This window comes from Chenopodium album, chromosome 13 (genome assembly GCF_948465745.1).
Source record: "Chenopodium album chromosome 13, dcCheAlbu1.1, whole genome shotgun sequence".
NCBI lineage: Eukaryota > Viridiplantae > Streptophyta > Magnoliopsida > Caryophyllales > Amaranthaceae > Chenopodium > Chenopodium album.
In genome coordinates this window covers 44969717-44987123 of record NC_137846.1, presented here as the reverse complement: position 1 = coordinate 44987123, position 17407 = coordinate 44969717, and the positions used below count along the sequence as shown (strand labels likewise).

Below are 17407 nucleotides of genomic sequence, written 5' to 3'. Positions count from 1 at the left end.
CCAAACCTTACTAAAAAAGCGTCGACTGCACAAGAGCAGTAGTCCCTAATATTACTCACCATTAGAAAGTTAAGTCCCAAAGACTTAGCGGCTATCCATTCTTCAAAAAAAAAAAAAAAAAAAAAAAAAAAAAAAGAGGCCCAAGGCCGGATATAGTCTATTTAAACAGTTGTCTGCTCCAACATGAGTACGACTGCCTGCTCCAACATGAGTACGACTGCCTGCTCCAACATGAGTCAGACAATTGACGACGTCCATTTGGGCGAATTCGTCGAAGAGAGCATCTCCCATTTTGGTGGCACATTGCTCTATGAACAAAAAACAAGCGGCCCTACCGTCTGCGTTAAAGCAACGCTCACAGTCGTTTGATTTAATCTAACTTGAACTCTAAAAAGCATTGAGTTTTTTTGGACTGTTCTAGCATAGACGGAAAGCGGCTACTGTTTCATTTTAGAGGCTATGCCAATTCTACCGCCTGTTGTTGCTCTGGGAAATCCAGGCGGACAGATTATTCTTGTAAATTATAAGCTAAGTCCAAAAACTTAGCGGCTAAGAGGCCTTTTGCCGGAAGCACTCAAACTATTAACCGTCTGCTCTACATGGCCGCCTGTCGCTTGGTTTGGGGCAATCACCATAGTGATTGATTGACTTAAAAACCATGCATACTCCTAAAAGTATTAATAATTTCTAAGTCAATCAATCCATTTTTTTTGAAACCAACCGACATCCGGCCAGGGGCAAGGAAGGATAATCGCATAGTATACAGAGCTAAATACTTGGCTAAAATCTATTCATATAGTGTCAAAAAATTGAAAGCTTTAAAATTTTTTAAAGCACAACACCAATATAAACAAAACGGTCAAAACGACCGAATGTTGCATTCACATGAATAACAGCCGTCACAATGGACGACTTGGCTTTCCAAATTTGGTAGTCGTTAAACTCATCATTGGCTACGTCAAACTTGGCTTTCCAAATTTGGTAGTCAGAGCCCGGCTGCAATGATTCCCAGGTCATCCGCATGATGGATTCATAGTCCTCCATCATTTGTTTGACTAGGTCCTTTTTCTCTTCCTCAGCTAGGGACTTGTATTTAGACCTGAGCTGGGTCTCTTAGTTTTGCAGCCGGCCCTTGAGTTTGTCAACCTACTTCTGTAGGCGGTCCGCCTTCTTGTCCGCTTCCTCGAAGGGTTCCAGCTTGGCCTTGACCTGAAACCGATCGATCTAGCCATGAGCGAGGTCCTTGACCTCATTTTGGAGCCCGGTTACCAGCTCCCTCGCTGGATCCAAGTCCTTCTTGACCTTCAGATTGTCCAACGCCTGGGAATACATCATATCAAGTGTTAGTAGTTCATTTTGGGCAATCTCAAACTAAGCGGTGTCTAAGGAGGAGGCGGCCCGAGCTTTAGCAGCCGTTACCTCTTTGGACTTTTCAAGGATTGGCTTTTTAAGCCCGTACACGCACAGCATAGCCTGCATTCGGCCAACAGTGAGAATGGTTAGTATCAAGCGGCTGTACTCATTATTCAGGATAAAAATCAAAAGTATCCTACCTCACAAGAAGCGCCAAGATGACGTCGAGGTTGAGGGAGCCGACTCCTCTAACAGACGCCTTGTCTTCGGGCTCAAGCGCCCTCAGCATCTGTTTGGCCAACTGTAGGACAATCGGCCTCTCCGGAACCTCTGTCAAATCAAGCAATATAAGTTAAGTTAAAATCCAAAAAAATCAGTTCCCTTTGCGGCAAGTGTTATTTGATCAAATAAATGGGAGTTTGGCAGAATGATAGTGCCTTCCTCCTCCCCCATGGTGGCTTTGCTGTCGCTTGCTACTGAGCCGATAGCTGTATTGAGTGGCTTTCCACTCTTCGATACTCCTTGAGGAGCATCCGGCTTCATAAATGGCTTGAGTGGGGTGGAGGCGCCGGTGCCCTTCTTTAGTTTGGAGGCGATGTGCTTCCGGCTCTTGCCAGAAGCACTAACATCGCCACCCGACTGCTTTTACAGCTTCAGGTCCGGCTGTTTGGAGGGAGAAGGCTTGGACGAGCCATATTGCAAAGAGTTCACATGTTAGTTGTGACTTCAAAAAAAAAAAAAAAAAAAAAAAAAAAAAAAAAAAAAAAACTCAAGAAGAAAGGAATATGTTTCACCTTAGGAGTTCCGCCTGACGGCTGCTCCTTATTCGACCGTTTTCCCAAAAGGGACGAACGATAGAAGGCTACAGAATGTGTAGCCGGCTTTTTATTAGCCGAGAGTTTTGACATTGCTTCGCCTGCACAACGCAATAACAAAGAGTTAGAAACTCAGACAAAAATAAAGATCATCAAGAGCAGCTAAGTAAAGTAAAACCAAACGGCCTACTACCTCTCGGCCTCTCAAAACTAAGGCCGCAAGCGGCCAGATACGTCCCGTCCGATAGCTACTCGTAACGGGGAATGTAGCTCTGGGGGGTCACCTCCTTCACCCCCGTTTCCTCATTGGTTCGAACTCTCACAGAGAAAAGGCCCCGATCTAATATTTTCTCCTGCGCCTGCCTTGGGACAGGTGGTAGGGCTTTCTTTCCAGCAAGAAGGGGAGGTTCCTTGTTCCAGCGGTTGTACCGCCTGTTTCGCTGAAAGTTTGTGGAAGAGACTATGTAGAACTTTGTTCTCCAATCCTTCCATTTGTTCTCTTTCCCAGCATCATCATAAACCCCTTGTGGCTAGTAAGGGTAAACCAGTCGGCCCCACTTGATTGGGGAGTCTTGCTCAAATAATGCATATGAGTGAATGCCTCGATGCTGGGGTCCACCTCCAACATCTCACAGGCGGCAACATAGCCCAAGATGTTTACCCAAGAATTGGGGGCTAGTTGCCAGATACCCAGTTGGTATCCTTCAAGGATCCTCTCCACTGCCGGATGGAGAGGGAAGCGCAGGCCCGCCTGTATGGTACCCAATTGGGGGCTAGTTGCCAGATACCCAGTTGGTATCCTTCAAGCACTGATCGCCGTAGCTGGCCTTCTCTGGCCAAACGACTGTGTCCTCAACATCCGGCACGAACAGAAGAAATTCATGTCCCATGACATGATTGAAGATGAACTTTCCAAAGTCTGCCGTCATCTTCTCCTGCCTTCCTTTGGGAACGTGCAAATAATTAGGAGCACGTTCCAGCCGGCGCGAAGCAAACGGCTCTGCCCATCCTTCTCCCCTGTTCGCTGACAAGGACTCTCTAACAGCGTCTAATTTTGAACGCGCCTCCTCCGAGTCAATGGAGGCGCTGTTAGAGGATGATGACCCAGAGACATCATCAGAATCTTCCTCGGAACTAGGGGCCTGCTGACTAGTGCTAGTAGTGTCCTCCCCCATCTCTACATCCAGCACCGATTCACTCGCCCCGGGGGTTTGCTGTTCATCATCCGACTCCTCCGGAATTAAGGAGCTCGGGGTACTAACGTTGCTAGGAGGGTCTTGGCGAACCTCACAGACAGGCGCCCTAATGGAGCCTTCCGAGTAGACTGTAGAACTCTCCGAATGGTACCAGGAACCATTTGTCATATACGTCCGTCTAGTTTGTTTGGTTCTTGCCATGGTGTCCTGCAGGGGCACAGACAATGTCGGATTTGGAGAAGTTCTCAAAGCGGAGTCCTCGAACGAGCATTCGGCACTCCTAGTTTTAGATTCAGCCGTCCCCGGTGACCGGCTGATCGCTAACCTAGGCTGTGCCGGGTGCGTTTGGGAAACCATTTTTGAAAAAGAAAAATGCAAAAAGAAAAGAGAAGGTCAGACGGTTACCTTAGAAAAAGGTACGAGAGTCGCCTGGTCTGGATGTCTACTTACAGGCGGACGAGCGGCCGGGTGTCGGATGCTGTCAGGAAGAAGTCAAGTACTTTGAAGTCAAAGATTCAAGATTCTCTCAAGATTCACACAAGTGTGAATCCAAGGGGGAAGTCAACCCCTATCTATAGAAAGGGTGAAAACCTAGGGTAAAACCCTAGATTCCCCAAATAGTAAAAAGTGAAAATTCGGTCAATGATAGGCTGACACCTGTCACAGGCATCATGTGGCAAGCCACATCACCCCTGTGAGGGGCAAATGATTTGGGTATTTATACCCCGCTAAGTGGACCAATGAGAGTGTGAAATGTGTCGCTCCAAGAGGTGTCCAAATGGACTCCCCAGATGACGACACATGTCGCGCATATATGCCTCCTGGGAAATGGTGGCCTTCAAGGCCCAAATCCCCAGGAGAGCCGCAAAGCGATGCTGCCTTAATTCCTAGGTCATCAAACCCTAGGACAGGGCACGCTTTTCTAGGACCTTTTAAATAGGGAGATTCCCCCAATAATGGGGGCACCTTGAAACTTTACGTCTTAATCATTAGGACATTTATTGCTCTCGAAAACAGAGAACACCTGATCTCGGAATCCGAGAAGATACTTACTTTCCGCACGCTTTTCTCCAAATCCGTACTAACTTAATCTTCGGAGGCGAACCTCCGACCATTCGGAGTTCCGTTTGTTTTGCAGGTACAGGCCCCCTAGTCGGATCCAGTCTTTGAGTTGTAACTCTCCCAAGGGACATAAAAACACCCAAAACAATTGCAATGCTCAAGTGTGATTTTCTTAACAGAAAACCAAATCTATTTATAGACTAGGGAGGAAGTTAAAGCTGTTGTTGCTTAATCTCCACTAAGTCACAACTTCCTCAAAACTAAGAAGTGCAAGTAGTGGGATCTTGGGCAGCAAGCAAAACCGAACCACTCCCTATTTTTCAGAAAACGTTTTACTGCTTCCTATCTTTTCTCAACTGAAATTAACTTGGTAAAACACACATTCATGGTTATTTTCAAAAGCTAGATTTTCCAAAAGATAAGTTTAACAAAATCAGAAAATCAATTTAACCAAAAGATATTTTATCCAAAAGATATTTTTCTAAATTAATTTCAAAGATAAAAAAATCAAGTTAGAATATGGAAAATAAAACTTTATCTTATAAAATAGAATCCACCTAATTCCTATTAATCATCAAAGTACTTAGCATAAACATAAGAGGCCTAAAATACAAAATAAATAAATTAGACTTCTTGAACACTCTTCAAAGCTTCGACGAGCTTCAGTTCCTCACTCAAGGAACTTGATTTCTAATTATCTTCCTTACTTCTTCTTATCATCAAAGGCTGACTTTAGGTCTTGTTTTATACTCCATTCTTACTCCAGAATTTCGTAGCATAAACTTAGTTCCTATCATCAAACTCAACAAGGACAACAAGTAAAACTGTTATGGGTTTGCTTAGGTTCCTTCGAGTCATCATCAAAACTTAGGGTCAACACTGCTGTAATCGACACCGCATCTCCTCTGCTAGTAGCGACACCAACCTATCCAACTCCAATTGGGACTCGTCATCGGAACTCGAGAAACCCAAATTATGTGGGTTTTGGGAACAAGAAACAATACTGGGTATCCAATAAGAATTTTGGGGTGAAATTGAGGGGTTGGGAGTTTAGGGAGTAAGAAGGAGGAGAAGAGAGAAAGGGGTGATTTTGGCGGGAAAAGGAACATGGGTTTTAATGGCGGAAAAAGGGGATTTGTTGAGGATTCAAACAACAAAGTGTTGTTACAAGAAGAGGGAGTTATGTTGTTAATCTGATACACTACGGAAGTGGGAAATGAAGAGTTGTGTGGGAATTAATTTTCTGGAGTTTATGCATTTCCTATTTCCAATTTCTAGTGGCTTAGAAATACGTACACAAATGAATAGAACAACTATATTTACTAAATTACTAGCTCGAATCGATTAGAAATTATTCCAGTGGTAAAGATTAGATGAATTGTATCTCACTCGAATTATGGAGAAAAATAATTGTGGGATCTAATTCTAATTAAGGCAACTTTACCTTTCTCACACTTTTAAGGAGTTTGTCCACTAATACACTTATACAGGCCAGTTTAACATGTGACTATGTGTAAGATTTCTATTCGATAGGACGTCTTCTTTTTATCACCTAAAAAAATAAAAAAAAATACGATCATGGGTTACTCAAGTTACTCGATTAGGTGTTACTTAGCAGTTCGATCAGGGGTTACTCGATTAAGGGTTACTTGAGGGATTCGGTCATGGGTTACTAATATGTCCATTTTATATAGTGTTTTACCCCCGTCCCTTGATCATAATTAGTAGTGTTTTTGGCTCTTTAGAGCCACTTTTATTACTAATTGGTGTTTTCTAGTGTTTTCATAGTTTTAGTTGAGTTTTGTAGGAAATTGCATCTTTAGAGCTTTTTCCCAGGATTATTGTGGTACAACTACGAGCATTTGAAGGCATGACCGATTGCATTTGGACACCGAGTATTCAAGACCCGAAGTGGAGATTCGAATTGTGCCAAGAATGAAGCCCAATCCAAGTCCAGCATATAGCCGGGCCCGATCGGGCGAGCTTTGGCCCGATCGGGCGGATGCCCAGAACGAGTGGGCGAAGAAAAAGGCGGGCCCAATCGGGTGGTGCCTCGCCCGATCGGGCGCGTGTTTCTGAGGAGAAGTTTAAGCGTCGTTTAAGTTGTTTTAACTTAGGATTTTGGAGCTTAGTTTATATACGCTTTTGTTAAGCGAGTTTAGTATTCTTTCTCCCTTCCCTTACTCTCTCTCTCTTTCTCTCTCTAACTTTTCTCTCTCTCCTCTTAAACTCTAGTATTATTTTCTCTCTCTACAACTCTTTGTTTAATTCCATCTCTTGTTTCCTTCAAGTTTGATAACGATTTCTTCTCCTTTAATCTTAGTTATTTATTCTCTCTCTTTCATCATGACTTGTTTAATTGCTTCGTTTAGTTTATATTTAATTATGCGTGAGTAGTTTTCTTTCTAGGGTTATTGGGATCCATAAATAATGTGAAGGGGTAATTTATTATTGTTAATTGTCAATGCTTGATTAATTTCCTATTGATTGATTTAATGCTATGCGGTTAGATTTGGCCAGATTTAATTCGTATGAGTTTAGCAATATTGAATCGAGATTCGAGAGATGAGAATTGATGTTTAGGCTTAGTTTCAATAGGCAGATTAATTTATAAATGGTTAGGTCGAGATTCGAGAGATGAGATTTAATACCTGTAAATTAACTTTGTGATTGTAATACGTAGCGAAAGCCCTTTATGATCTAATTAATTGATGCATTGATGATTAATTGTTATGTTTTACCCTGGAATATTATTTATTGGTGAACCTATGCCCTAGGTCTTTTATTATTTGATTTCTCCCTATTTTTATTTCTCCCTACTCATATTCTTCGTAGTATAGTTCCTTCAAATAACAACTTTTGGTTACTTAATAATTTAGAATATAATAATTAATTAGGAATAGAAAGACTCGTTTCCCTGTGGATTCGACCCTACTTCCCTATCTATTATTGGTTAGTGGTTTTAGGAATTACTTTTGATGATTAGGTGATACGACTTTAGCCTGTCAGTTACTCGAGGGGTTACTCGTTCAGGAGTAACTCAAATAACCCCTGACTGAGTAACTTGAGTAACCCCGACCACAATGAAAAATCCCCAAAAGTAATTATTGATTTAGACTTATTGATTTTTACTAAAACTAGTTAACTTTAATTATTTTTACTAAACTGAATTTAATTTTGCACATCTGAATTTAATTCAGCGCATTTTATGTGTGGCTGCCTAATTGATCGTCTAACCCCTGACCGATCAAGTAACCCTTAACTGACCGAGTAACCCTTCATCGACCGATGCGAGTTACCCCTGATAGAGTATCCCTAGAATAACCGAGTAACCTCCGAATAGATAACCCCGACTACACAATGTGGCTAACCATATATAAAACTTTGTGATCTTCATTTTGTTATATTAAAATTATTTTTAAGGAATTACGGAGTACTTTTTTTAACGTAAAATGAACAGGACCTTAATAAAATTCACTTACGGAAATACAGAGTAATTAAAAATAGTACTTCGTATTTCATTCCAGCATGCCAAGTAAGCCAATAGCTTAATTAAAACTTAGGTCCTGTTTGGCAAAAGTAGTGGTAGCGGGTACCTTTTAGCGTTGAGTAGCGGGTAGTTGTTAAGGTAGCGATTAGTGGTCAATTAGTAGTGGGTATATGTTAGGTGTCAAAGTAACAGTTGATAGTATGAGTGTTTGACAAAAGTAGCAGTGTTTGACAAAAGTAGCGGTTGCAATCTATTACTTTCTCCGTTTTTCAATACTTGCAACATTTTCCTAAAATGGAAATGTCACAATACTTGCAACACACTATAAAAGGAAAGTTATATTAGGGAAAATATGTATAATTTTCCTTATTTAAAGCACATGGCCTACTAAATTACACTCCTAACAACCACTCACCTCATTTTAAAGTGTATTATATTATGTGAACCCCACATTTCTTAAATACCGTGAAAAAGTGTGTGTTGCAACTATTAAAAACGGAGGAAGTACATATTACTAAAGGTGAAACCAATAAAGACACTTGGCAGCATTGTGTTAAAAATTTTCCCTCCAATAACACTTGCTAAAAGAAATCCTCTAATAATATAAAATATAATAATCATTGCTAAAAAAAATCCTCTAATAATATAAAATATAATAATCATTGCTAAAAAAAATCCTCTAATAATCATTGCTTTAAGAAAATTATTACTTTAAGAAAAGATTTTATCTCAATTATTACATTTGCTTTACATAAAATATAAAGCAAACTTTCTAAAATTCATTTTATATGTGGCTAAAAAAAATTATTCAATACCTTGTATAATTTTATATGTGACCTTAGAAAAAAAATTCGTTTTAAATGATAATTGAACAATCGTGCATCTATTGCACGGGGTTTTATCCTAATACTAAAATATATCAAAATTCATATAAATATTGTTTTAAAAGTAATACGAGTAAAAATTTGCCAAACGTTACCCGCTACTTCTAAAAGCTACTATTTTTAATATTTGAGAAAAACTATCTAAATACTACCTCTATCGCTAACCGCTACTAGAATCGTTACCTTACCAAACAATTTCAAATCTTTTTTTCTAATACTGTTTTAACTAGTTAAAATGCTTATAGCTGCATCAAACGCTACCACCAAACAAGGTCTCAAGTGATCCGGAGTAATGACTTTGGACCGTTGATTTTCCTACATTGTAACTTTTTACTCAGCGTTTGGAACTCCGGACCTTCCCTCCTCTCTCTTTCTTCGATTAAAACCGTATTTTGAATCGCCGAGCTCTCTCTCCTCCATTGAAGCAGTTTCTGAGGTAATATACTTTATTTTCCTTTCATTTACTTAATCATCGAATATCAATTTCACACAATCTAGTGCTAATTGTTATTATAATCAATTTAGGGGTTTTCTAAAGTGGATTATTGAACTACTGAATTTTGAATAATTATTATGATTAATTTATATAATTGAAGAGTTGAAGCAACATAGATTATAATTTAACATGCCTCTTTAATGAGATTCAACAAGAAAGTCGTGAGACAATTGAGGGTGTTAAATTTTACTTTTCTGTGAATATATATTTTGAATTTTAGAAATGTAGAATGCCCTGTTTGAACTGAATTCCTGATGTAGATTAGGCGATGCGATATATTAATCAATCAATATTGTCATTAATTGTGTAAAAAGAAGTAAAACAAGGGTAGTGTCTACTCTCTAGTGTGGTTTATGGATTTTTATTTTTATATTTTTTTATTTTTTATTTTTTATTTTTTATTTTATTGCCCTCTCAATTGTCATCAATATTGTGGTTTCTTCTTTGTTGGAAAGTAAGAGTCTGAAAAAGTGATGGGACTATGAAGAAATTTAAGGCATTATACATATATATGATTCGTGTCTGTGCTTCAATTTGAAATTAAACTACAAAATATCACTATTATCATGATATCCTAGCAATGGTTTTGTATCTAATAGTCATACCTTGATATTCAGGTAAAAGTTGGGAAATAGTGCGAGTACTAACAATGGTGAGAGGGAAGCCAAACATATTGATAACCGGTACACCTGGGACAGGAAAAACAACTATGTCTTCTGCTCTTGCAGAGGCTACTCAGTTTCACCGTGTGAACATTGGAGACTTTGTTAAGGAGAAAAACTTGCACGATGGTTGGGATGAGGAATTTGAATGTCATGTCATCAATGAAGATCTGGTATGCCATTCATCCTAAGCATTGATTCCCCTCTGCTCGTCTTTCATTGTTATTATTTATATTCAAGTACCTTAAGAGCTAATGTGCTTCAGTATTATACTTTTTTTTTTTTTTTTTTTTTTAATATAAAGTTATAAACGATAAGTGTAGCTGTGATTCCATTATCTAGCATTTATTTGAATTGCTTTTTGCATAGACTTGCTTTTGTTATCCATCGTCATTAATTCTTGGTCAGTGACAAATATAATCTGGTCATGGTGATAGAGATTAAAGACCATAGCATCTGTAGAGAGTGAATTTATCAAAAATTGTTGGAACAGCTTTATTTATAAGGTGAAAATTACTATCTGGACTTATTCATTTAATCAGTGGCTTCTACCAAAACTCTGTTTCTGGGAAATTTGAATTTTCTCTTATAGTTAACTGGAACAAAGTTGAATTGGTAGATATTCAAGTACGGAGTAGTATTTCTTCACCTTGGCTAAATTACATTCAATTAATCGATTGTGTTTTCGTTGCATTTGTAATTGTAATGATCATGGGAGTGAAGGGGTTTGGATGATTAGCCCTACTGATTACTTACTACTTTGTATAATTTTGGTAGCATAGTCTTTCAGTTGAAGGATGGCTCATGATATTGGATTTAGAAGATAGTTTTGAACTACTAGTAGTTTGTAACTTAGTGCACCCCAGAGAGGGCAAAAGTAGTGAGAGGGGATGTGATAGTTTTGTATTACTTCATCCATTTCTTAGTAAGATTAACATTTGCTAAAATGAATGATTATTTAAAGAGGATATATAGTACTCTGTAAGTATCAATCATTTTTTTTATCATTTCCTATTATTTATTTAATTGTGTGTAGTGAAATATAAGGTAATTGATACAATGTTTTAAATTCAATTTGTTTCAAACTTAATATAGTCAGTTATTAGGTCAGATATTGTGAAAATAGTTTATTGTCTTGAAATAAATTAGTTTGGATGAGGTAGTTTTCGATGTATTATAGCCTTGTATAGGATGCTGGTTTGGTCAAAGTATTGGGTGAACAGGCCAGTTTCTTCTGGTTGGTTTTTGCCAGGTAAGGATAAGTTATGATCTCACATTCAGGTTTCATGTGGCTTTGACAGGTATGTGACGAGCTTGAAGATATGATGGAAGAGGGCGGTGTAATCGTCGATTACCATGGTTGTGAATTTTTTCCTGAGCGTTGGTTTGATCGTGTTGTGGTGCTTCAAACTGAAAATTCTATCCTGTATGATCGCCTCAGCAAGAGGTATGCCATTCACTAGATTGTATTGTTCCTTAGTTTCTTCATATTTCTTTTGTTTTTGTGTATCGGAAAGGCATCACCATCTATATACTGTACCTTTCCATCATATTTTTTTTTTTGCATCTGGCTGCTTGTGTCTAATGGTAATCTTGCTGCAGAGGCTATACGGGGTCAAAGCTTACAAACAATATTGAATGTGAAATCTTTCAAACGTTGCTTGAGGAGGCTAAAGATAGTTACCGAGAAGATGTAGTGGTTGCAATGAAGAGTGACTCCATTGATGACATCGAAAAAAATGTTGTGGATTTGACAGACTGGGTTGCAAGTTGGTGCACGACCCAGTCTGTTGAGAGTGATAGCAATAGCATGCGTGATTAAAGTATGTTCTCATGTAGGAAGTAGCCTTCCACCCTTCTCAGCGTTGATTTCTCTTGTGATTTGTTCTTTCATATGCACTCTGCTTGAGATTGTGACAAGTCAAGAAAGTGAAATTTATGAGCTGCAACTATTTTATGTTAGATATGGCCAATATGGGTTTTTGCGTTTTGTATTATAGGGCATAAGAAATTTACTTTTCATTAGCTGCTTTTCAAAAGGATGAAAATATATTATGATGGGTAACCGTCGATTAACAAAAAATATTCAAGGAGCTACTCATTTGTATAAATGTCTCATGGAGTATTATTATTTTTTAAATTTACTTTACGAAGAGGAGGTCCAAAAGGAGCTAGATCATTATTGATCCGCTGTGATTTTAACTCTAACTTTAGCTTGAACCTACAAGGGATGGTCATGACGGTAGTTTAAAACCCTGATGAACATAGAAGGCTAAAATTGTGGAGTTGATGTTGCTGTAGTTTGAGGAGCATGGATATCATCGGAAAAGCTTAAAGCCTTCCCTGTTTCACACAATCAGCCTCCACTACCTCAAGCTTTGTTGTCTAGCAGTAGCCTCACTGATCAGTGCATTTCAAAGAGCTTGCCAGGTGACCATAATTTAGAGTTGCTTTGTTGTTTGTGCATGCCTCTTAACCCGTTTTCTCCATCCTTGTTCCCCAAACTGGTTGAGCTTCCATATCGCCATCTTCCTTTGGCAGTTTCTTTCTGTAGTTCAGAAATGTCCTTTCCCCTTCAAAGCATTGGGTTTTGTAATCTGTTTCTAACTTCTCCGAAAAAGCTCTTTATCTTTACTGTAATCCACTTGCCAAAGTTTCGGAAAAATACTCGTTTAGGATGTTGTGACTTGCGACTCTAGCTGGGACTAGGTTTGTGAGGTTTGAGGATTTCTGCAGGTAAGTAATATCTTTGCTTTCCCTTCTGCGGCTTTCCTCTTATCAGCTGCTTTATGACAAGCTATTCTCAGGTTGAGTTAAAATCAATACGGATGCGGCAATGCTCATGTACACTGCAAGAAGGCTGGGTTGGGGATTTTGGCGAGAGACGAAATGGGAGGGTTACTATTAAGCGCCACAAGGAGAATAGCACCAACATTGCCAGAATTTGGCGAGTTGGAGGGCTGGAGGCGGTTTGGGTGGTTTAAGTTGAGTCATTTATATATTTCTTGATTTAAGAGTTATAGTCGTAAAACTAATTTAAGTCTCATAAAATGTACGATTGTTATTAAATTTTAATTTTTTTGTTTGAAACAAGCATGGCAGATAATATATTAATAATGATCAAGATCCGCCAAAGTCAATAGACTTTGAAGGAGACATACATATTCTGATGATATTCATCACAACCTCTTGTTTCCCACCTTGCCACTAGGTGAGCTAAAATATTCCTTGCCTGTTTAACATGAAAACAAATAAAAGACTTGAAACATAAAGAAACATCACGTATATCATCCAATGTGAGGTGAAAAGGATTAAAACCAGTGACTCCTTTCAAGCCCGCAACAACCTTACTTGCATCACTCTCCAAATTAACCTTAGTGAAGCCCATTCTTCTAGCCAACCGAACACCAAAATGACAAGCAGCAGCCTCCGCCATATCCATCTCCCAAGCCTGCAACATCACGCCTTACAGCAGCTAACAGAACCTCCTGACTTTCATTTCTTATCATGACACCCAGCCTCGTCTCATTGCCAATGTGAGCATCACAATTAACTTTAGCCTTACCACCACTTAGAAAATTCCAAGCTCGCACACATTGCATCCCACTGTTCCCAGGCTTCGCAAATACCCTTGTAGCATATGAAACATACTCTTGCACTATTCTAGTGTAGCCTGCAGCGACAGCAATCGGATCAGGGGCACTCATTTTCAAAAATTACCTTGTTTCTACACCTCCATGAGGCCTAAATGAGATAAGCAACAGTAAGAAGTTTATCCTTTGGACCGTTAGCAGCTAGCCACATCCATCTGTCAGTGAAATTCGTGGAGGGGGCTTGAGAAATCAAGGACATAAAGTTACTTGCTGCCCATATAGCCTTCTCATGTGTGCACTCGAATGTGGCATGAATAATTGATTCCTCCCCACTCCCACAGATAGTACATGATTTATCAGTAACAAGATGACGATATGCAAGCCTCTCCTTAACCCCCCAAAAACCTTTACATGCCCTCCACATAAAATGACAGAGCTTCGGGGGGGCATTTAAATTCCGGACCATCTTCCAAACTTCAGTAGCAGCCAGTGAAACAGGTGCCCGTATACTCTGTTTGCCTAGCCAATAACCTGATCTTACATTATATTTCCTATTCTTTGACGGCCACTAGTACATAGAATCCTTCAACATTCAATGAGAGAGAGGGATTGAGAGGACCAAAGCTTGATCAGCCACATTAAAATTACTACGGACTGCATTAACATCCCACACATGCCTTTCATGATCAATTAAATCAATGACACACATGCTTAAATCGTTGTTGCTTGAAGCGGTAGGAACAAGAGAAGACGAGTTCCCTGGCAGCCAAGCATCACACCATGCATTAATCTCATTCCCATTTCCGACCCTCCACTTCAAACCTTCGAGAAGAAGAGATCTTGCACCCCACATACTCCGCCAAGCATAACTAGGGTCAACCCCCAAAGTCACGCTCATCACAATTTTTAAAATATTTTGCCTTTAAAATGGAATGTAAGAGTGTACCCAGGTTTTGATGAAGGCGCCAACATTGTTTTGCAAGAAGAGATTGGTTGAAGAATTTCATATCCCTCAAACCCATACCACCCCTATTCTTCGGTTGACAAAGAAGATCCCAACGTTGCCAATGCAATTTTCGAGCCGTATCTGTAGATTCCCACCAGAAACGTACAAACATGGAATTAAACTCATCGATAAGTCCCTCCGAAATTGATAGTAATTTTTCTTTGATAAGAACCTCCATCCTCGGTCTTGATAGTAATTTTTCTTTCCACCCTTGCAACTTTTTCCACAATCTTTCTTTTAGCTCTGCAAAAATCGATCTTTTTGATCTTCCAATAATGGTCAGGAGACCCAAGAATTTCTCATGCCTTTCCACCTCACGAACACCCAAAATATCAATAATCTCTTGTCAACAAATCATATCAACCTTTTTGCTAAAAGTAACATCTGTCTTGCTTAAATTAGGTTAACTTTCTAACCAGATGCTCTCTCGTACTTGCTGATAATGTCAGTTATAAAGAAACATTCTTGCAAGGTTGCTCTAGAAAAAAGAATACTATTGTCGGCAAAAAATAAGTGTGAGACCCGAGGTGCACCTGTGCATATTTGAGCACCATAAATGAGATTACCAAATGCAGCTTTCCCTAACTATGTCGAAAAAGCATCAGCACATTGTAGGAACAAATATGGGGAAATAAGGTCACCTTGACGTAACCCCCTCAATTGAGTACCCGAACCCAAAATTTGACTATTAATCTTGAAAGCAAAATTAACACCATTAAACACTTCATAACACGATCAATCCACGAACTAGAGAACCCCATTTTATTCCATAACTTTTTTCAGGAACACCCATTCAACTCGATCATATGCTTTGCTTATATCTGATTTCATAGCAATATTCCCATCCTTTCCATCACCCCCTTGTTCATATTATGGAAATTCTCAAAAGGGTGGTTATTGAATTTTAAAAAAAGTAATATTCGTAATACTAATTCAAAAATAAATATAACTTGAATTTCTATACCTATATCAATGTCAAGATTATTGATACTTAGGTTGTGTTCTATTCACTTTCGATTTTCACATGTGTCATTTCTGGTTTTGCTTTTACCCTATGTTTGGATTAAAGGAAATAGAGGGAAAGGGAGGGAAGAGAAATGGAGGGATGAAATATCCTTCATTTGGATAACAAATGAGGAATGAAGGGGAGAGAAATGGAGGGATTAATTTTGAGAAATTGATCTCTCCAACAATGGAGAGATTTGGAAGGAAAACTTATCCTTTTCCCCTTCCCTTCCTTTCTCTTCCTTCCCCTTCATCACCCTCCCCTTCTTTTCCCTCCCACTTAGTTATCCAAACAAAGCCTTAGTACAGTATATAATTATTGATTCATTTTGCAGAAAACTTTTCCGCAATATCCCATTTAATTCAACTATAAGCTTTATTAAATTCAAATCAATGTATATTTTAAATTATATTCATTAGTATAATTTTTGGTAGTGTAGAGTTAAATATTTGTATGATCAAAGATCTTAATTAGTGACTTAAGAGATCAATAAAGTGTTGGTTCATTTGGTAAGGTTATTACCTTAAGTCTTAAAGGTGTGGGGTTCAAATCCTATCAAGGGAGGGTATTTTGGGGGTAGGGATTTCCTTACCCTCACCTTTACTCCCAAATATCTAGCCTATAAATATTGGACCAAAAAGCCGTAAGGGTTAACGTCTGGTTAGAATCCTCTAAAGACTTAAGAAAAAGTAGTTAGTACTTGGTACATTTGCATTTAAAAAATGTTATTCTTTTTACTTTATGGAGTAAATCTAATGGATGGGAGTTGTACATTATTCCATGCTTTTATTTAAGCCTCAAGCGTGCAGGAGTGCAATTTGAAAACGAACCAAGCGAACAATAACTACGTAAAGCCGTAATTTTATAATGTACTCTAGTATAACGGTATTAATTAATGTCAATCATTTGTACCAAATACGTTACCGTAGTTACTTAAATAATTCGTTTATACAAAAGTATAAAATTATAGATGTACTAAAATATTTGGGTTTCCCAATAAGGAAAGGAAGAATCAAAGTATATACATGGAAGACGAGGAAAAGACACCAAGCAATTTTAAAACTTCGTAAACTAATATATACGCCACGTTAACCAATCATTAATCAACTTTAAAATACTAAATTTGCTTCGTCAACTTTAATAAAAATACGGCTTATCTATTCGCGAATATGCTCTTAATAATTGGTGGCCAAAATGTTTAAATGTCCAATATACATTTTAATATTCTAGACGTACGACGCACCATGCATTATTTTTGTACATTTGCACATATCATTCACACTAAGGTTTTATGGAAGAATAGACGATCTTAAAGCTCAAGGAATATATATGTTTTATACTAGGTAACTAGTTTTGTATCCGGGCGATACCCGGAAGGTTGATAAAATTTTAAGATAACATTTTAACTTAATGTTAAATATGGTCAAATAATAATTTGTTCTAATAATGTAGAATATTTAGATATACGATATCATATAGAGTGTACTTTGCCTAGGTTGATAAAATTTGAAAATAATATTTTGACTTGATTATTAAATACAGTCAAATAATTTGTTCTGGTAATATATGATATTTAGACATACGATGTCGTATGGTTTATATTTATATAATAGTGTATTTTTTGTAGTTCTGTTTGTAAATAGATATCTATTTTATTATTAACTTGAAATTATAAGTATTGAACTTAAATTATTTTCACTGAATTGAAAGTATTTTCACCAAACTAAAAGCTACTTCGTTAGTGCTATAGGGGTTACTTGGTCAGCGTTATAGCGATTTTTTAATGTTTTCTTAAAAACAATGCATTTTGTATGCGGCTAGCCACACAATCTGGCCGAACAAAG

General features: G+C 38.2%; 1 protein-coding gene across 2 annotated transcripts; it reads left to right on the top strand.

Annotated features, from left to right (window-relative positions):
- Nucleotides 1-9088: 9088 nt before the first annotated feature.
- Nucleotides 9089-12782, top strand: LOC145576704 (adenylate kinase isoenzyme 6 homolog). Of its 2 annotated transcripts, XM_081634426.1 has the most exons (5): nt 9089-9236; nt 9914-10131; nt 11260-11405; nt 11561-11781; nt 12766-12782. In XM_081634426.1, the coding sequence occupies exons 2-4, from the start codon at nt 9946-9948 to the stop codon at nt 11778-11780; spliced, it is 552 nt and encodes a 183-aa protein (XP_081490552.1). In that variant the 5' UTR covers nt 9089-9236; nt 9914-9945; the 3' UTR covers nt 11781; nt 12766-12782. The 2 variants fall into 2 exon arrangements, with proteins under 2 accessions (XP_081490552.1, XP_081490551.1); XM_081634425.1 differs by lacking the exon at nt 12766-12782 and having other exon boundaries at nt 11561-11950.
- The last annotated feature ends 4625 nt before the right edge of the window (nt 12783-17407 follow it).